A 21394-nucleotide genomic window follows, 5' to 3' on the forward strand; every position below is an offset into this window, starting at 1 on the left:
ATTGTTTTCACCTTTTATTTATTCAGTTTTTATATATGATCAAACTAAGGACACATAATTGGCAAAGTTATTAAATGAGAATCGTTACTGATGCCATTTGTCTTCGCTTATCTTTATTTTTATTTTTTTGTTGGTGGAAGGGGTCATAGTAGAGTCTAGTAGGTCTAACTCACAAGTTGTTGTAGAACGCGAGATGGTTTGGGGAACAAAGTTCCATGTCGATAATGATGAATAAGAGCAGAGCAGAGTAACGAACATATACAAGACTTATGCTACATCAAAATCAGCCATAGGCCTTTATTAATTGAATCACTGTTGTCCTCAACCTCTTTCTCTTTCTCCTAAAAGTGCTCTTGGTCGCCTTGCAGCATGCCACTCTCTGTGGGCTTCACTCAATCACTATTGGAAATAGAACTTGTATTTTCCATGTTGGATGGCTCAGACTCTAAAGTGAGTCATAACATTAACTTTGTGGTAAATTGTAGCTGAACAAGCTGTCATTGTAGGCACCCACAACATATCTAAGTGAAGCTAACATGGTTTGTCAGCTATTTTCACTCAGACACAACTCGCAGTTTTATAACAGAGTAAGTTAGCTCCAGACTTTTCTAAACAAACTTACTTCTCAAAAAGAAGCTAGGATATCTAAATGATTGTGGATTAAATCTCTGGTTTCGTCCAAGGCACAGTGGTGTTTATTGTAATTTATGTAGTCCTAGCATAATGTAATTTAGTGCCAGCCTCATGTCCATGGACAAAGGGAAAACCATCTGGCGATTGTGGTGCGGTCCTTATAATGGCCTTACTGCCAGTTTTTTCAGTGGTTAAGAAAAGAGGAGTTTTATGTGTTTAAAAAAATCATTTTTAAATAGAAGGATATGTAAAACATAATGTTAGCCTATTTTAATACAATTCAAGGAAGGGAATTGTGTTCAAAGGACCGTATGACCGGTGAGATTTAAAATTGTTCAGACTTCAGCAGATTTTCTTGGTCGAAGTCTAGTAATTACCGGATCACTGCACAGCATTGCACCCACTGAGTACCATTGAACTAGCACTGCTTGCCCTGATGACACGCCACTGGTTCACATGATCACTCGTAGAGAAGACTCGTAACCGCTCAGATTTATCATTATTGGGAAATAGGCACAATGGGTTTGAATCGTATCTCACTGGACGTTCATTCATTGGGTCTTGGCGGGGACAAGGGTCTACATCTCACCACCTCTCTCCACTGGTGTAGCTCGGGGATTGGGCTGTTCATGTCCTTCTTCCCAGATGATTCCACAATTTCAGCTCAAATTTCAGCATGCCTCAGTGATCTCTCAGTTTGGATAAGGGTCTGTCCCCTTCAGCTCAATGTTTTGAAGATTGAGCTCCTGGTATTCTTCTATCCCACTAAAGATTAACATTCAATTTGGCTCATCATCATTGACCCCAACTAAAGCTCCAAAAAATATATATCATTTTCAGAAGATCAGATCCTGTGCTACAAACATCCTTGTACAAGCCCTAGTCATTTCTAGGCTTAACTGTTGCAGTGCTATTCTTGTGGGCCTGCCTGCATGTGTGCTGATTCTATGATTTACATTATATTACATTATATTCACAATAACTCAATTCTCAATGTCAGCCTTTTTGTAAAGCGGAGTAGCCGTTTTTTCCCCCACAAAAAAATGATGTTCTCCAACCGCCACTGTATCAGTATCACAAGTACAATATCTTTAAAATGCTAAGAGAATCCATCCAGAATCCAATGCTAAGAGAGAATCGTGGGCCAGCCCGAGGCTTTTCTTCAGCACCAGTGATAGCCTTGGTCTTCTGTTTCCATTAGAAGTTCTTATATTGAGGACATTTGCAAACAGAGAACGTCAACACTAGACACTTCTAAATTGTTGTGCGAGTAAAATAACAGTTAGACCGTTAACAGTTTTGATTTATCCGTAGACCCGTTGTTTTCCTTACAAATACAAGCTAAGTCATTTCTGTCGCTAGGCAATGTAAACTATCTACCATCTGCTATGCTACCTATCTGCTTTTACATTTCTCTGGTTTTATTGTTGCGTTGTATTTCATTCCAAAAGTCCCCAGTTCAGCACTAAACTCTGGCTGTTTGGGCAATTGCCCCGCTCCTCAGAGATCTAAACAAAAAAGGTCAGAGGCTTTTCGCAAAACACTGGGGTTTTACCGCATAGTGGAAATGTGCTCCCAGGACAATCCCGGAAACAAGTCCAGAAAAAGTGCAGTCCTAGGAAAAGCTCACAGATTCAAAAATGAGAGCACTAAATAATGTACCGTAATGTAGGCCTATAAAATCATTAAATTGTATATAATCAAAAATGATCATAAATAATACAACTATGAACTTGTATTATTTATTTATGTATTTACTAATGTATTTGAGTGTCTGTCATAGACATAGACAGATATTATCATCACTCATGTTTCTGGTATTGCTTTAATATTTTTCTATGTTAGGGCAGTTAAGTGGACTAGAGGGCAAAATGTTTGAGGAATATTGAAAAGGTCAATGTATAAATGAATAATCATAAGTATAGTAATACTGCAAAGCACCTTTTAAAATATATCATTTGTCATTTAATTTTCCTTAAAGGGAGACTGATGCACCTCTATGCCATCTGTGTGGACTGTCTGGAAGGAGTCCACAAAATTGTCTGTATAAAGTGTAAATCGCGATGGGATGGCAGTTGGCACCAGTTGGGGACTTTGTACACATTTGATATATTGGCAGCTTCACCATGTTGTCAGGTAAGTCAGCCATTTGAAAAAGACTCAATAATTGCAGTTCTATTCCACAGCTTCCCTCCATAGATTTGTCTCAAGCTAAAAACTAAGAATAAACAGAATAAGACCTCGTGCCCTGGTGACATGGATGCAGTGGTGTGTCTAGGTCCCCAGAGGCTTCTTGCCCCCTGAGGGACGGCAGGGGGCGCCTGCACTCAAATGTTGGAATGGTGACATCTGTGCAATTAGTTTTTTTTTTTACGCTCAACATACATTACACCAGTGATATCATGTCAAGCCAGAATTGGTATTCCACTGGTATTTCCACTCCCATTGGTAAGTTGTGATAACTACATTCTGTATACAGTGCCCTTCACAATTATTGGCACCCTTAGTTAATATGAGCAAAACAGGCTATGACAAAAAATATGTCTGCTGTTTATCCTCTTGGTCTTTCACTCAAAATATTCACAAAAATCTTACCTTTTCATTGAAGTTAAATGAATGTTGACATTAAATAAATATTATTCTCCAAAACATGTGTGCCACAATTATTGGCACCCCTTAATTACATTTTTTGTGCAGCCTCCCTTTGCCAAGATAACAGCTCTGAGTCTTCTCCTATAATGCGTGATGAGGTTGGTGGACACATGGCATGGGATCTGAGACCATTCCTACATACAGTATCTCTCCAGATCCTTCAGATTCTGAGGTCAATGCTTTTAGACTCGGCTTCAGCTCATCCCACAGATTTTCTATGGGGTTTAGGTCGGGGGACTGTGATGGCCATGGCAAAACCTTTATTCTGCAGTCGGTGAACCATTTTTGTGTTGATTTTGAGGTGTGCTTCGGATCATTGTCCTGCTGGAAGGTCCAACCACGGCCCATTTTAAGTTTCCTGGAGGGGGCTGTTAGGTTTTCATTTAATATCTGCTGGTATTTGATGGAGTCCATGATACCATGTATCCTAACAAGATGTCCAGGGCCTTTGGAAGAAAAACAGCCCTACAACATCAAAGATCTGCCACCATACTTCACAGTGGGTATGAGGTGCTTTTCTGTATGGCTATCTTTCTGTCTACGCCAAACCCACCTTTGATGTTTGTTGCCAAAAAGCTTTATTTTGGTCTCATCTGACCATATAACTCAGTCACATTGAAAGTCCAAGTAACATTTGGCAAACTGTAGGCGCTTTAGTTTCTTGTTGATTGATAGCAGAGGCTTTTTTCTGGCAACCCTCCAAAACAACTTGTGGTGATGTAGGTGGCGTCTGATGGTAGTTTTGGAGACTTTCTGACCCCAAGACTCAACTAACCTCTGCAATTCTTCAGCTGTGATCTTTGGAGATTCTTTTGCCAGTCGAACCATCCTCCTCACGGTGCGTGGGGTCAATGTACACACACGTCCTCTTCCATGCTGATTCTTAACATCTCCTGTCTCTTTGAACTTTTTAATTATTTCCATGATAGTGGAAATGGGTATTTTTAACTGTGTAGAGATTTTCTTATGTCCATTTCTTGATTTGTGAAGCTCAACAACTTTCCGTCGCACATCTTCACTGTGTTCTTGGGTCTTTCCCATAGTGATGAATGACGAAGGGAATTTGGCCTGTGTCACCTCATATTTATAGCCCAGGAAGCAGGAAGTCATGGTTGACCACTTAAGAGTTCCTAATCAAACAGGTGAACTTAAAAATGTAAAACATGACAGGAAATGTACTTCAGTTAGATTTTAATTATAAGATTTTCTAGGGGTGCCAATAATTGTGGCACACATGTTTTGGAGAATAATATTTTTTTTTAATGTCAAATTTTACTAAAGGTAAGACTTTTGTGAATATTTTGACTGAAAGACCAAGAGGATAAACAGCAAAGACAAATTGTTTCATAGCCTGTTTTGCTCATATTCACAAAGGTGCCAATAATCCTCAAAAAAAGTTCGGAAACGTTATTTCAGTCGATTATTCCTCCCCTTTAATAATACCAATTGGTATTGAATTGTATATCGTTGTAATGCCTGATTAGTCACCTTTACAACGAGGTACAACTTGTAAGGATCGTACATTTGTGGAATGAGCAACACAGCTAAACGTGTGGGTAGCAGCCAAAAAAAAATTGCCAAAATCCCCTGCAATATTCTACTGTTGGTATTCAGTGAGATATCGGAATGAGATTCTGGAGCCAGTGGCGATCCCATATCTCCAGAATCTGGGACCTAACTCCATCCTCCAGGATGGCAACGCTCACACCCACAGAGGCAGGATCATCACAGAGTACCTCCAGAATTTGGGAGTGGGGAGGATGGAATCGCCTGCCGTGAGTCCAGACCTCAACCCAATTGAATACTTGTTGGATCAGCTTGGGCGTACTGTACGTGCCAGAGTGATCAACGCAACCATGTTGGCTGACTTGCGACAAATCCTGGTTGAGGAATGGGATTCCATCCCACAGCAGTGTGTGACCAGGTTGACCAGCATGAGGAGGAGGTGCCAAGCTGTTGTGGCTGCGTATGGATCTTCCACGCTACTTAGGTCCCTGACAGTGTAAAATTAATAAAGTGTAAAAATGAGAGTGAATACCAACAGAAGAATATTGCAGGGGATTTTGGCAAAAATATTTTGGGCCGCTACCCACACGGTTAGCTGTGTCGCTCATTCCACGAATGCATGATCCTTACAAGTTGTACCTCGTTGTGAAGGTGACTAATCAGGCTTTCCAACGATATACAATAAAATACCAATTGGTATTATTAAAGGGGAGGAATAATCGACCGAAATATCGTTTCCGAACTTTTTTTGAGGAGTTTACATATATAGCTGCTTCAGAGGAATAGTATCAGTGATCAGTCTGAAAACGTCTGCATCTTTTCAGGGATCAGTAAAGTTCAGTATTGTTCCAATTTTGCACCAGGTATGAACCAATGTTCCTTGGTCACATTGCTAATTGCTAATGCACAGGTATACATTCTGTGGTTGGATATCCAGCCAGGACTGTCGAAAGTAATTGACCTCATATGAAATAAACGCAGATCTGATTTTATTGCCAGGTCTTCAGTAAAAGCTGGGTTCTTTAAGTAGTGGAAGCAATATGACTGGGAGTGTATTGGAAGTTTTGCTTCGCTTCTGAAGAAAACAAATCTGATCACTTGTATGACCCAGAGGCAGAACTAACGGACCTGGCCGCTCGGGAGGATGACAGGGAGGCCTGACATACAGAAGGGATGACTCTGGAGGCTGGGCTGGAGGTCAACGGGGGCCGGACCGGACCGGAGGCCTGTGGCGAAGCCGGAACCCTTCTGGAGGCCAGGCAAGAGGCCTGTGGCGAACAGGCTTGGCGTTGAATCAGGAGCTATGGCAACGGAATTAGGAATGGGATCTGGAGCCAACAAGGGAAACCAGTCACATTCATACACAAACTCAGAAACACACTCATACTCATATATGGAACAGACTCGGGCACAGGCACCACCTCGTGGACAGGAACCATGGAAAAGAGGAACCACCTCATGGACAGGAACAACCTTGTGGACAGGAACCACCTTGTGGACAGTTATAACCAAAATCCATACCTTGGCAGATTTTTTATCTGTTGGTGTAGAGGCCTTATCCTCTATGGCCCTTATTCTAAGTCCTTTATTCTTTAAACAATTTCCGAGGTAAAGGCATATTTATATTTGTTATACAATTGTATGTTTATTATTATGCATATTTTTCATTCGTCATTTTTTTTGTGCATCAACTTTTATGTCTATTATGTTATTATTGTATGATTATATGTCCTTTTTGGCAGACGATGATACAGTAGATGTTAACAAGAAGATATATCTTTGGGTGAAATCTTACTGAAATACTTTTAGTTATGTGAATATTTTTTCTTTATTCTTTCTTGGTTTGTTCCGTAATTTCTATTAGTTGCTGGACATGTCTAATGATTTCATAGTTAATTGGCCCACTTACCATTCATTAATCGTGTGACCAATGAAAAAGTTTAAATAAGAAGGTAAACATTGACAAAAACACACAAACTGATGTAGGTCTCGCCAAAATGTCTCTTCCCAAATAGTGAAGCAACTGCAGATTCTGTGTGAGTGCCAGATTCTGTCATCAGCACTTGGATTATGTCATGGCTATTGTGTCTGATGATTGCATGATCAAGCATAACTGATTCTGCTACTACAGGCTTGAGTTTCTCCATTACTAAAGAAAGAAACTTAACCCGTCTGAAGTCAATAATTATAGGCCTGTCTCCCTTCTCCTGATTTTATCAAAGATTCTTGAAAAAGTCGTCTTAAAGTATGTTTCTGATTTCCTGCGTCAGAATAATTTGCTGGATCCTAAGTTGTCTGGTTTTAACAATGGTCTTTCTACTGATGCTGCTCTTTTGTCTGTGACTGAAGCCTTGAGAGTTGCAAGAGCCTCTGCTTAGTCACCAGCTCTCATTTTACTTGACTTTGACTTGATGAATCATGAAATGTGCATTGCTACGCTGTCCAATCTGGGCATTGGAGAAAAATTACACAGTTGGTTTCTCGCTGGACATTCAATGTTTCTTGGCAGGGACAAATGTCTTAATCTCACCACCTCTCAACTAGTGTACCTCAGGACTCGGTACTTGGACCCCTCCTATTTTCAATCTACACCACAATACATCCCCCCCAGATGAATCTCAGCATCCCACAGTGACATCTCAGTTTGGATGAGGGACAGTTCCTTTCAGCTCTGTCTTTTGAAGGTCGAGCTTCACACGGGCCCTGCTCATTTCTGCACTAGACTGTTGCAGCGCTGGTCATGGTGGCCTGCCTGCATGTGTAGTGAGACCATACTGATCCAGAAGATCCACAATGCGGGATTGTCTGCCGGTTCTGATTCACCCTCTCAGTCTGGCCATTGGACTCATGATGGAAGCCCAAGGAGAGACTGACTGATGTCAATAAGCTTACAGAATGCTCTCCAGAACTAGGAGGTAAACTGCAGCCCTTCGTCAGAAACATTGTCCTGTGGAAGACCATACACTTGAAATACATGTTCACAGATTAATTCAGCAGTCTCATACGCAGAAGTTTGGGAAGAGGAGTTTTTGAAAACCTGTCGACATTGTCTAGGAGGACAGTATTACATTTTTGAAAGTGGAAGGGCAGTGATGATATCCATTGACAGATGAGACCAGTGACTTTTGGGATGGGTAAGGGGTGTAGCAGGCCCTGGGGACATACTTGGGGCTTCTTACCTTGAACATAGGTAAATCAAGCCACCAAGTCCAAACATCCCTCTCAATATTGTGCCTCCATGCTTCCTTAGAAACCCCAGGATCCTGGATGTCCCTGACTTCAGAGTCATAGAACTGGGATGGGGAAAACACGTGAAATTTAACCTATTGAAGAAAAGGGATTACAGGAATGGCTGGCTTTACAGGAATTGAGATGTTTGTCTTGCTGGATGTATTGCAGATTTTCATGATCAGTCCAGACAAAAACAGATGATGAGAGCCATCCAGCCAGTGTTACCACACCTCCAAAGCCAATTTCACCACCAGAAGCTCCGTTCCCAATATCATAATTACATTCTGTAGGTGTGAGGCAATACAAAAAAGGCACATTTTCACAAGTCTTCTTGAAAAGTAAAACAAGTCTTCTTGAAAAGTAAAACTCCAACTCCCACATCTGAAGCATCCACCTCAACTGTGAATGGTAATGAAGGGTCAGTGATAACCAGACCTGGAAGAGGGTCTGATAAAGCACAGACATTGCGGATGAATTTTGGTAAAAGTTTGCAAAGCAAACAAACAGTTGAACCAGTGCTGCGCTGTGCTCCCTTAAGTTTTGTCAAACAACATTTGTCGCTTGGACTAGAAATTGGTCCATCTGAATGTTACCTCTAGAAATGACGAAGCACAGTTTGAAACATGGAACTCATATTTCTCAGGTTTGACGTAAAGGTGGTTCTTGAGAAGATGCTGAAGGACTTGACAGACATGATGAACACAGAGATGCTGTTGTCCAGATAAGAAAAGATTGATATATACAAATATTGGGCCTCATTCTCGAACGCAGTTAAGAAGAATTTAAGAATTTAAGAGGAATTTCTTCTGAATTGGATTTAGGACAACATTTGGCATTCATGAAAGTTTTCTCATCTGGGATTTGCTCTGAACTTCAGAAGACTTTCCGAACTCGAAATAGCAGTCGTAACTCGGCCAGAGTTTTCTCAAATGCGATTCCTTAAAAAACCACAAGATGACCCCGTGGGCCATCTTGTGGTTTTTTGAGGAATCGCATTTAGGAAAACTCTGCGTGTTAATGAATTTGTGAGAAATCGTTGGTGATTGCGTTCACATCAACTCTACAGATCCTCGGATTAAAGTATCATTAACAATTACGTTTCACATGTAGGCCTATAGTCATGATTCTACGAGGCACCGTGATGTCATAAAATAAATAAAAGGACTACAGCGGAATGTGGCGCTCATCTAGTTTTTGGCACTGCCGTCTGTGCAAGTACGGCAATCCAGAATTTTCAAGTAGTTCCACGTTGGTGGAACGAACTGCCTAGCACTACCAGAGCAGGCGCGTCCCTCTCTACCTTTAAGAAGCTTTTGAAGACCCAACTCTTCAGAGAGCACCTCCCTTCCTAACTGGCACTTCGACTAGTGCTTAACTTGCACTTATAGCAGTTACATTCCTGCACTTCGTTTTTATTTCCTATTTCGTTTTTCTATTTCTTATGTAAAGTAGTATTTATTGTTACACTAGGTCTCTATTGCTCGTAGCTTGACTGTTCTATCCCTTGTACGTCGCTTTGGACAAAAGTGTTTGCTAAATGACTAGATGTAATGTACACGTACACTGCAAATTTAAGTGAATAAATAAATAAGCACTAAACTCAATCACGTTGATATAGCTATAGTGGAATAGAATGGACACATCTACATCCTGCAACAGTCCATCTCTGCACCGTTCAAGTCATAGACATGACTTTCCGCTTTGACATGACTCGTTTACGAGTTGCTTTCGTGTAGATTCGGTCGATTCCGACTGCACACGTCACTACGGTTGCGTGCCCTTATAAGGAGCTGGCAGGGCGTGTATGTATGCAAATTCAGGAGCACGAGAACGCGCTTTCAATTTAAGAAAACTCTTCCGGGGGAGCACAGCCCAGAAAACTCCTGCTGCGTAGGACCACATTTTCAAGCGTGCATGAATTTGGCGGATGTCTTTTGCTTACGTTGTTTTTCCGAAGCCCGTAAGAAACATTTCAGAAGAAACTTCAGAAAATGTTCGAGAATGAGGGCCATTGATACTATCTCAAAGAACACCTTTGATGAGTGCTTGAAATATTGCCAGGGTGTTAGTGTGGCGATGAGGAGGCAGTGCAGTTGCTTTTATCTTGCTGAAAATCTGGGAGGTCAGAGTTCTCAGGGGGGACTTGGAGCATATCTGGAGAGGCTGGTGACTCGAGAGATGGGGGAAAGATGTTGGGGACGTGACGGGTGCATGTAGGACCTCATTCAGTAACTGTGACTGTTGACCAATTCATTTGTGGATTGTGGCATACAAGCCAACGAAACCTAAAACTATAGCGAACTTAGGAGAGTCTGTTAAAAACAGACATAATGCAGGCATAATGCAACAAAATATGTATAATATAAAATATCAGATTATAGTAGAAATAACAATTAAAACTATATTATTATACGGCTCCTCAGAATACTGCAGAAAGTTCCATTGAATTAAGTGGGCCACCCCAACAGTTGGAGGTCTGAAATGTCTTTATTACGACCACTGCAAAAAATGAATTACTGCTGCCATTGGCAACAAGGTTTTTGCTTCTAATTCACATATTTCATATAATTCCGCAGGTTGTCCGTTCACTTTTCATAACAGAAATTCATTGTAACTTGAAGTCAGCAAGTAATCCGTTGCCATAACACCTGAAACTTTAAAGTTCTATTTGTGTGAAGAACAATTTCTTCTCAATAGAAACCACGAAACAGGAACAAAACGGGAACAAAAAAGGAGGAATGTCTGTTATCGTTTTGGCAAGTAACTGTATAATAAGCAGGATGGTTTTTTTTCTGATACTGACTGGCGGACTATACATTATCCCTTACATAATAATAATAATAATAATAATAATAATAATAATATCATTATAATTATTATTATTGAAAATGAAGCAGCGATGAGGGGATGATTAGATCAAATTTGTAGCCTGTGAAAAAATGTCGGTCTTTGGACCTCCCAGAGTACCACCAGACACAAACATCAAACCAGAAGGCAAACACATCAACAGTCATTGGCCAAAACGCATTATTGCTTCTTGCAGCACCTTCATCCCACTCCTATCCTAACTGTGGTCAAAAGACATAAATGTTTTGGACTTCCTCCTCATGGGGCCCCAAGTTTGGTGTTGACACATAAAAGCGTTGCTGAGATATTACCTCACTTCCTGTTGACTGTAATTGGCCTCTGACACAAGATTTACTTTTCTCAGGCAAACACATCAGTAGTTATTGGGAAAAACATGTTTGTACTTATTGTGGTGCCCCCCCAGAGGTCAAATTATGCTTACACTTTTGCAATTCCTCAGGAAGGGGTCCCAAGTCTGTTCTGTTGGATAGGAAGGACTCTATCTTTCATAAATGTTGAGGCTGCCAGGGGCCAGGACGCACAGAGAGGTTTCCTTTCTGAGGTTTATTAGGAAAGTAGAAAATATAGATGTAATGCAGTCAATATAAATGTGCAATGGATGCAGGTGATAAAGAGATGTGTGGTTCTGAAACAGAAATAATGATAATAAAAACAAATACCCTAATTATTGTCTGTGTCTATTATGCCTAAGCACAGGTGTAGGTCAGTGGCCGGTTACAGATGAGTTTAATTGTGCAGAGCTGGTGGCTTTACTTTTCATGAAATGGATTTAAGAAACTTAGAAAGAATCAAATGCTAAACTATGTATCCTTTCTTGTGTTTATAGGCTCGCCTGAACTGCAAACACTGTGGAAAGCCAGTCATTGATGTGAGGGTTGGGATGCAGTACTTCTCTGAATATAGCAATGTCCAACAATGTCCACATTGTGGTAACCTGGATTATCATTTTGTTAAACCATTTTCATCCTTCAAGGTCTTAGAAGCTTATTGACAAATGGTGTAATTGTGTCCTAGCATTATTTCTATGATTTTCTAATCTTTTCTATGCCTTTTACTGTAATATATAAGGATAGGTGTTGTTAAGAATGTTATGGATAAAATATTATGTTACATTTTAAAATGTAATTTAGGTTCAAAATGGTTTAACGTGGATTTAATGAGTGTTTGCACCATGAGAGTACATTTTCATCCTTATGTTGAATTCTGTATGAAGAGATGACAGGCTGAGCCTTTACAGTATCAAATGTTTGCAGCAGACACTGGGAAAAAACCTGTACAAAGGCAAATCAAATGTACTGACAAGTGAATGTATCTAAATACCAAAATATCTATTTTGTATATAATAAAAAAGAAATATTAGATCTCTAACTATTCACACAGTATTTCCACACCTATCCACACAACTGAACATTTGTAAGAATTGGGTAAATAATATATATTACATTACTACAAGATTAGCACATTCAAGGTTTGCTGTTAAAATCGAAAATCACAGGACTGAACAACAATCATTGTCCAAGTATAAAAATGTTATAATGGAAGCACATTAAGTTTGGTATTAGTGTATCACTGCTTTTTTATCTTAAATCAATACACCTGTTTTTAAAAAAAAACCTGTTTTACCTTTTTAAAGACAATTCACAGATGTTCATACATCATTTTAGTTCAATCCCAATTTGAAAGTCACAATTCTCCAATGAAAAAAGTGATTGGTACTCTGATTTGGGAGGTAAGCTTTCTTACAAATGTTCTATTCTAGTATAGAAAGTCAATCCGTTGTTTGGTGTATTGGTTTACATGAGCAGTGTTATCTGTCTGTGTTTACAAGGCAATAATGAGCTTTTCCATAGTCTTGGGTAGACAGACATTCACATGTATGTCTGGAGACAACCTGGGAGAAATGTTTACTAGATGTTTGTGGAAACGATTTCAAAATGTACGGTTTTAGTTTCTGACCAAATTCAAAGGAAAAAATTGGAAATAATTTGGTTGAATATACAGTACAGGGACGTTTCGTTCAAAAGTAAGAAGAAAAGCCTGCCGTTCATTTTCATTAGCTTTTATTCCAGTTTCAACTTGTCTCCAGACTCTGAACTCTTGAGACCAGACTCAATGGTGTATTGGAAAGGAAGCTGTTTTAGGTTAAAATGATCTCCAGTGAGGCAAATTTAGAAATTGCCTGTGAAAAAGTAAAAATGTATTTATATGATCAAAAACTTTCTGAATTGAATTTAAAGCCCTTCTGGATTGTTGATTATAATAAAAATAACAGACGATGTTCCTCTCACGTTTTCATTAAATAGACAACAGACATACTGATGTTTTCATTAAATAGACAACAGACATACTGATGTTTTCAGCAATGTTTCCTGTAATACTTAAACAATGGCTTAATTCACACAGAAATTACAATAAATTATTGAAATAAAAAAAAACTGTTATAAAAATTTTCCCCCAAAACATGTGTGCCACAATTATTGTATAATAATTGTGGCACACATGTTTGGGGAAAGATATTTATTTAATCTCAACAGTTTTTTTTTTTTTTTCAATAATTTTACTTCAATGAAAAGGTAAGATTTTTGTGAATATTTTGAGTGAAAGACCAAGAGGATAAACAGCAAAGACATATTTTTTTATAGCCTGTTTTGCTAATATTCACTAGGGGTGCCAATAATTGTGGAGGGCACTGTATGATAAAACTTTCCTTGAACCTGGCTTCGTAAGACTGACATAACCATGTCATAAACATTTTATGGCAGCTGTCATACACATCATGAAAGCTTGGTTATGTGAGAATTGGTATTTTTTATGACTGGGCTCGCCCTATAGTTCCTCACGCATCACGTATTGTTCTTCTTAAAGCAACATTATGTAACAATTTTACCTTAAAACTTCTACAAGCAGGCTGTTGGAGGGCTACATATACCTGGGTGTTCTGCTCAACAACAGACCCTCTTTTTTCAGTGTCAAGGAGGCCTAGGTCCTTTAATCAGGGTTCCCACAGTTATGGAAACCCTGGAAAAGTCATGGAATTTTTAAATACCATTTTCCAGGCCTGGCAAAGTCATGAAATTTAGTAAATTCATTAAAGGTTGTGGAAAAGTCATGACATTTTATTTTGTTGTGTGTAAGGCTAATTGAATGAATGATGTTATTGTGCTCTTCCATTGGAAATGTTTGGTTGTGTGAATCCATGCAGAGTGATACCGTTTCCACTTGAACTGAAAGAGCCTAACTAGCCCATTAGAAAAGGAATGGAAAAGGTGGTTGCTTTTATTCAAAAATTACGACCAACCTGTGGACTAAATTATGCAATTTTGTGTCATGGAAAAGTGTTTTAAATGTTGTCAGTGCAAATGGGTGGGAAACATGATAACCTGTCTGCCCCTCATCATTGCACCTCCATCTGCACACACTCTGAAGTCCAATGCAGTTGGTCAAGATTTGTATTTATTTGACCTCATAAAAACGACTTTTGCCGAAATATCTCAAGCGGTATCCTTAATTTCCATTTCCCTATTCCCATCCATCCACAGAAAAAGGCTGTTGTTGTATATTATTTACTGCTTTGCATTATATATGTAAGTTGAATATGACTTTGGTTTTAAAGTTATGTGATCGAAATATTCTTTAATGGGCCTCATTTATAAATACTGCCATGTTTTGTCAGTGATAGGTGTCTGTCACAATTTACTTTAACACACAAAATATGAATACCAAATGCTTCATGACTCATTCTCATCTAATTTGAAATATAAATGAGTTCGAGTGTATATTTAAAAAGCTCTCCGTATAAATATTTGTGTATTTCACTTGATAAATTAGGCTCATTGTTTTAAATAATTTGCTAGGATCTCCAGGCCTCCCTTCCAGGTATCAACGTGTATAACACACCCTGACTCTATTATGACTTCTCATGTGGACATATAGGCCACATCTGATAACATTGTCATGACTCACTGCTTCTAATTCAGCAAGACTGAAGAATGCCTGCCAGGACAGCGCACCATATTGACTCCATTTTTAAAATTGAAAGCCATGCATGTTGCGAACCTCAGTGCCACAGCAGTTTCCACCTGTCAGATTGCTTACCAGTAAAATAAATGTTGGGGATGTTTGACTTTTTCTCAGTAAAATAAATACTGCCTGGTTGTTATGGTGGTCCAGGGTTATTGCACAGTGCCACAGTGAATTAGCTGTTCATTTGTGAGACGGCTAGGGTGAAGAAACTGTTTCTGTGTCTGGAGGTTTTGGCGAACAGTGTTCTGTAGCGCCTACCAGAGCTGGAATAGGTTGTGTCCAGGGTTTGAGGGGTCTGCAGTGATTTTCACATTTTATTAGAACTTCAGCAATACAATGGGGAATCCTTCTGTACACCAAAGATCAAACAAGAGGTAGTGCCCGGTTGTGCTTTATATAATACACTACGCAACTGATTCAGTTGTAAGCATGTAGTCATAAAACCGAGGTATTTTTACATGAAGTACCATAACCTTCAGCGATGTATTTCTTTTATATAATATTTCTATATGATTATTTATAGAGGCAAAATTATAAGTAAACTCATCAGAAATGTTTTGTTATACTACAAATCATGGCAAATAGTAGAGTTTCTCTGGGCACTGAATTATAAGGAACTGTTTCTCTGGGCACTATAAGGAACTGTGCCTTGGTTCTTTGGAATGAGAAAGTGACAAAACACATGACCAGCTTTGCCAGAAAAAGGATGGCATTAAAAAGCACACAGCCTTTACATTTCATCCACCTGAGGTAGTGTCACACTGAAACAGACTACTTTCACCATAAGTCAGAACTTGCTCCACTGGTGATGTGGAAGGGGGGGGGGGGGAAATGTACAGTGAGATTTAACATGAGCATGATTTCCAACACGAGGGCCCTTGCTCTTTAATTTGGGATTAGGCAGGGGGAGCTTAAAGTGGGCAAGCAAAGGATGGAGATTGCTTTCACACATTTAGCGAATCATGGGTCAACTTAATCTAATGCTCACATCTTCTTTGCACAGCAAGAGTCTTCTCTGGCGAATGGTTTAACTATTTCTCATTGCTTTCACACAAATTTCTTTGAGTTTTAACACACTTTTCAAAACAGTTAACACACTTCTCAGAAAGACACGAAACCTAATTGAATAACCATGTCAACACATTGCAAACACCTAGTAGCAGCCAACTGAAACTGCTCTCTATATTCTAAATATCGTCAGCACCTGTGTGAACTCTCTGTCAGGGTTTCCGCGGGTCCTTAAAAAGTCATAAAAAGTCTCAAATCAGATAATCCGAATTTTAGGCCTTAAAATGTCATAAAAAGTCTTAATTACAATTTTGACTGGTCATAAAAATGTATTGGATTATATGTGACTTTTTTATGTGATTTTTAACGTGTTTTGGGGATCACAACAAAACGAAACCCACATGGAAACAATAAAAACACTGCAAACTTCAGCCCGGTCAGGATTTATCGGAGCACTCCAAGGTAGTGTGTTGCGATGTGCGTTGTGGGATAACGTGGTGCCTTAAAATTGTTTATGTTAACTTGCTTCGAATATGGGTAAGTGCAAGTTCAATGAGATCTGTCTCGAGAACAGTGCATTTAGTACTTGGTTGAAGCCTGTCGAAAATAACCCATTTGAAGCCCGCTGCACTTTGTGCAAGAAAACGCTGAAATTAGCTTCTTTGGGTATGAAACCATTAGAGTCGCATGGAAGGTCAGAAAAACATAACGCCACTCTTAAAAAGCCAGCAGCAAACACCTGCAATCACCCAATTTTGTTTTGGTTCACTGGGAGCATCACCCGGCCCCAGTGCGACCCAGTCTGCTCTATCAACTTTGACGCCTACAACTCCGGTAAGCGAACTCCGGACAGCGTTCGGATCTACGCCAACTGTAACGGTGCGGCTGCCCGTTACCAATATGGAAATGCATCCCTCAGCTGAAAACAACACACTGGACAGCGCGGAGTACAGACACATGTTTTATTTGCACACAAACACTAACCACATATTTCACAGCGATCAGGACGGCATCCACACCGAACATTCCGAGACTGAATGGCCTTCTATTCAACGCATACAAACGTTGAACAAGGATGTAGCCTACAGTGAGTACTTGCCGTGCGGTTTCATAGTGAGTTCCAAATGCAGGGCGGAGGAAACGACCCGATTGGAAGTCGGGAAAGGACCTTTGAACTGTTCAGCATGGGACGTCAGACGTGCCCACGCCAAGTTGGTGGGATGAGAGGGGTGTGTAGTGTGTGTGATTATTTGAAGTGCTTTGTATTAATTAGATATAACGATTGTCGCTGGGTGAATCTGTCGGTATCATTAGAGGCAAAAGTATTTATGTTAGAATCGGAAGATTGTTATTTTTATTGATTGATTTGCGATGTGCAATGGTTTAGGCCGGGGTAATAAGAGACCGGCGCAGAACATGTCTTAGAGAAGCGAGAGTCTTAGGGGAACAACTTCCCACCCCTGGAGACGACGAAGGTGAATTGATTAGTTTGGAGTGCGACAAATTGTTTACTTAACTTATTATGATTGATAGTTAGTTGTTTCATTTGGAGCTGAATTGTTTAGGGTTTATTTAGTTATTGAGAATTATGGTTTGGAGTTTTTGTTTTCTTTTTTGATTTTTCTCCATTCTGGCGTGTTTGGCCTTCTGTGAAAGGATAATAAACATTTGCCATTGCCACAAACATCCGAGACACTGCCTCCATTTCGTTCTACATCGCCGCGAGGCCATCCCGGCTACATTTGGTGTCAGAAGTAACTGGAGCCTCACCCGGGGGCAGTGTCGAAGATGCGACCGAATCCAGAGCCAACCGAAGAAGGCGATGCCCGTCCCCAGCCAGAGGAGCAGGTGGGCACCAGCTCAAAGCCAGTGGATGGAGGTGAGTCCTCAGCATCCACGAACTCCGCAGGAGGGGCAGTGGCAGAGTTGACGGGGCGGATAACACAAGCTCAAGAGCAACGACAACAAAGATGGGAGAAAGTGGTACAGGACCCGCGATGGAAGACGACAAGGCACCATATTCAGCGACTGCGAGACCAGGTGGGCGGAAGTGTTCCAGTCTGCCAGGCTGGGCACGGAGGCCCTTGTTCTTCCCTTGGACGACAGCCGTCGGCTGTAGGGGAAGGGGGAAATGTAACGGTGCGGCTGCCCGTTACCAATATGGAAATGCATCCCTCAGCTGAAAACAACACACTGGACAGCGCGGAGTACAGACACATGTTTTATTTGCACACAAACACTAACCACATATTTCACAGCGATCAGGACGGCATCCACACCGAACATTCCGAGACTGAATGGCCTTCTATTCAACGCATACAAACGTTGAACAAGGATGTAGCCTACAGTGAGTACTTGCCGTGCGGTTTCATAGTGAGTTCCAAATGCAGGGCGGAGGAAACGACCCGATTGGAAGTCGGGAAAGGACCTTTGAACTGTTCAGCATGGGACGTCAGACGTGCCCACGCCAAGTTGGTGGGATGAGAGGGGTGTGTAGTGTGTGTGATTATTTGAAGTGCTTTGTATTAATTAGATATAACGATTGTCGCTGGGTGAATCTGTCGGTATCATTAGAGGCAAAAGTATTTATGTTAGAATCGGAAGATTGTTATTTTTATTGATTGATTTGCGATGTGCAATGGTTTAGGCCGGGGTAATAAGAGACCGGCGCAGAACATGTCTTAGAGAAGCGAGAGTCTTAGGGGAACAACTTCCCACCCCTGGAGACGACGAAGGTGAATTGATTAGTTTGGAGTGCGACAAATTGTTTACTTAACTTATTATGATTGATAGTTAGTTGTTTCATTTGGAGCTGAATTGTTTAGGGTTTATTTAGTTATTGAGAATTATGGTTTGGAGTTTTTGTTTTCTTTTTTGATTTTTCTCCATTCTGGCGTGTTTGGCCTTCTGTGAAAGGATAATAAACATTTGCCATTGCCACAAACATCCGAGACACTGCCTCCATTTCGTTCTACATCGCCGCGAGGCCATCCCGGCTACACCAACATTAAAAGCGGAGGTTCTCTGGACTACACACGGTAGCAAATCATCAGTCCTATAAAAGCAATGCTGACAGGTGAGCTGTTTCAAACCATGTTCCCTGATTCTGACATCGCTAAAACCTTCAAGTTGGGAAAGGACAAGACGTCTTACATTACGCGATTTGGATTGGCAGATTTCATTATGAGAGACTGTTGTATAGCACCAGTGCCACTGCTAGCCATTTTGGTGCCCTAAGCATAACTCCTTTATGATGCCCCCCCCCCCCGAGAAAAAAACTTTCTTCCAGGTGTGCGCGCACGCCAACAGCTGACCAACAATAATGGAAATCGCAAGGTTTCATTAGCCATACCATAAACCTATTAATTTCAGTGTAATTTTGGCAAACCACTACTGTACTTGCTTGGATGTATTGTTCATAGTAATCGTCATGACAATTATTACAAGTTTCTCTCAAATTTCATGTTGTTTTCTTGAAATAGCATTAGACCAAGGCTGCCCAATTTGGGGCCCACGCTCGATTTTTTTTTGGCCCGCGCTCCGATCAGAATCAGAGTCAGAACATCATTCGTAGATAGCATTTTAACCCATTTCGAACAGGGCCTCAACGTCCTATGTAACTCAGACTGGTTGCAGTTCACTGCCTGGCCACAGTTTTAACATTGTTTTAGATGGGTCAAGGGGGGGCGCTATTTACCTCTTGTCAGATCCATAACTTTGCAGCTAAAGTTGTGATTCCTGGTTGCTATGGTTATCTAGCTAAGGCTATGGTTAGCTAGCTAAGGAACCTTTTAATAACAAACGATTTAAATGGAAGATTTCCGTTTGCATGAAATGATAGCTAGTTATCTAGCTAATGTTATAGTCTCCTCGATTTAACTTCTACAATTATAATTGGTGCCTGTGACACTTCGTATGAACGAGTTCATATTCATGAGTTCATATTCACACATATTAACAACAGTTCATTATGTGTAAAGAATGCTGATATGAAATATAAAAACAACCAGTAGTCAATGTGCAAGCTTCCAATTTAATCGTGATTTAAGATACTCTATTTGAGTTGGGGAAGTCTGTCCTTCAGTCGAGGCATGATGATCTCTCGCTACAAGTTTCACCTGTTCGTGTTGGCGTAACAAATGCTTGTGGAGTCAAGTGCAGTTGAGAGGCGCTTGTCTCCAGGGCACAGATTACACTTAACTGTTATATTTTTCTCTTTTCACGGATACAAATAAAAAAGGCTGTGATTGGAATACGGGACTGGAGCTGTCCTTGACGGGACAAATCAAAATCACCCATAATATTTCGGGATGTCCCGGACAATTCGGGACGGTTGGCAACCCTACTTGCACCTAAGTTATACCATATTTGAGTGTGCTAACATTAGCAATAACGTCAGCTAGTTCGAGGTGTATGCATAGGCTAACCATTAAATTAGCAGCACCTTTCCCGTATTTAACAATAATTACACATGGACTTACCTGGAAGTGATGCACGGGCATCATCTCGCAGTTTCTTTCTCTTTCTTTTGTCTGCCCCTTACTCCTGTTGTCTTTTTGAGGCCATTTTCGAAAAGTTGACCTAGCCTACTGTCAAAGTTCGTCAGGCCACTGAGATAGGAAAGGGCACCATGTCTATGGCACCCACAGCTTGGGAAGTTGAGTGTGTATTTGTTTTGGGGGGGGGGGCACCAGCGTAACTTTTTTGAGCAATTAAATATATCTCTTGTTCTGCCTGTTTTGTGATATACATGCCTAGACGGTGCCTAATATTTCTAAATGAAATAATATCGGCATTATAATTATTATAACTATGATGATTTTTCAGTTGCCTATTTTTTGGTGCCCCCACAGGAGTTGGTGTCCTACGCACAGCGCGTAGTGCGCGTTATGGGAGCAGCGGCACTGTATAGCACACTATATACTGATACAACTAAGTATCGGACATGAGACCGTGATAGAAATAACTTGCATTCTTTACTGTATGTTTCATAGGACAAAAATACCCAGCATTCTATGCAGGTTAACAGTGCATTACGGATGCCCCGAGGGAACAAACTTAATTCAATATCAATACACATTTTCCCCGTAAGTAAAATTAATATTCACTGTATTGATTATTCTTGTCTAACAGTCTTAAACCTTAAAGAAACTTGCTTTTCTTTTTAATATAACAGTCCTTTTTACTTTAACAATGTTACATAATAACATTTAACAAAATAACATTTCCTGAACTATGGAAAGAGGATAGACTGCCTCAATTCCCAGGCTTAACCCTGGGGTGTATTCTGCCCCATTGTTGGAGGTTAGTCTCTAGACTACATGTTCAATCTGTCAGGGGGTCGTCGTTCTCTTGTGGGATACGGGTAAGTCTACAGTCCCACTGTCTGGTGATGGTGTATGCCCAGACTGGGGTGCTAATGTAGCCTATTTCTTGCGTACATGCATTTATGTGTGTAGTCATGTTCAGTTTA

The 21394-nt window shown here is 40.4% G+C and overlaps 1 protein-coding gene across 3 annotated transcripts in view; it reads left to right on the plus strand.

Annotated features, from left to right (window-relative positions):
* Positions 1 to 12258, plus strand: part of heca (hdc homolog, cell cycle regulator) — a 32003-nt gene extending 19745 nt beyond the window's left edge. For 2 of the 3 annotated variants that reach the window (XM_012836016.3, XM_031581127.1), the window contains exons 3-4: positions 2615 to 2769; positions 11717 to 12258. In XM_012836016.3, the coding sequence (XP_012691470.2) occupies positions 2615 to 2769; positions 11717 to 11881 (320 nt within the window). In that variant the 3' untranslated portion in view covers positions 11882 to 12258. Of the gene's footprint in view, positions 1 to 2614; positions 2770 to 5902; positions 8768 to 11716 lie in introns of those variants that run through there. The other variant, XM_031581126.2, reaches the window with a different exon arrangement.
* The last annotated feature ends 9136 nt before the right edge of the window (positions 12259 to 21394 follow it).

The sequence above is a fragment of the Clupea harengus genome, chromosome 15 (assembly GCF_900700415.2).
Source record: "Clupea harengus chromosome 15, Ch_v2.0.2, whole genome shotgun sequence".
In the NCBI taxonomy this organism is placed as follows: Eukaryota; Metazoa; Chordata; class Actinopteri; order Clupeiformes; family Clupeidae; genus Clupea; species Clupea harengus.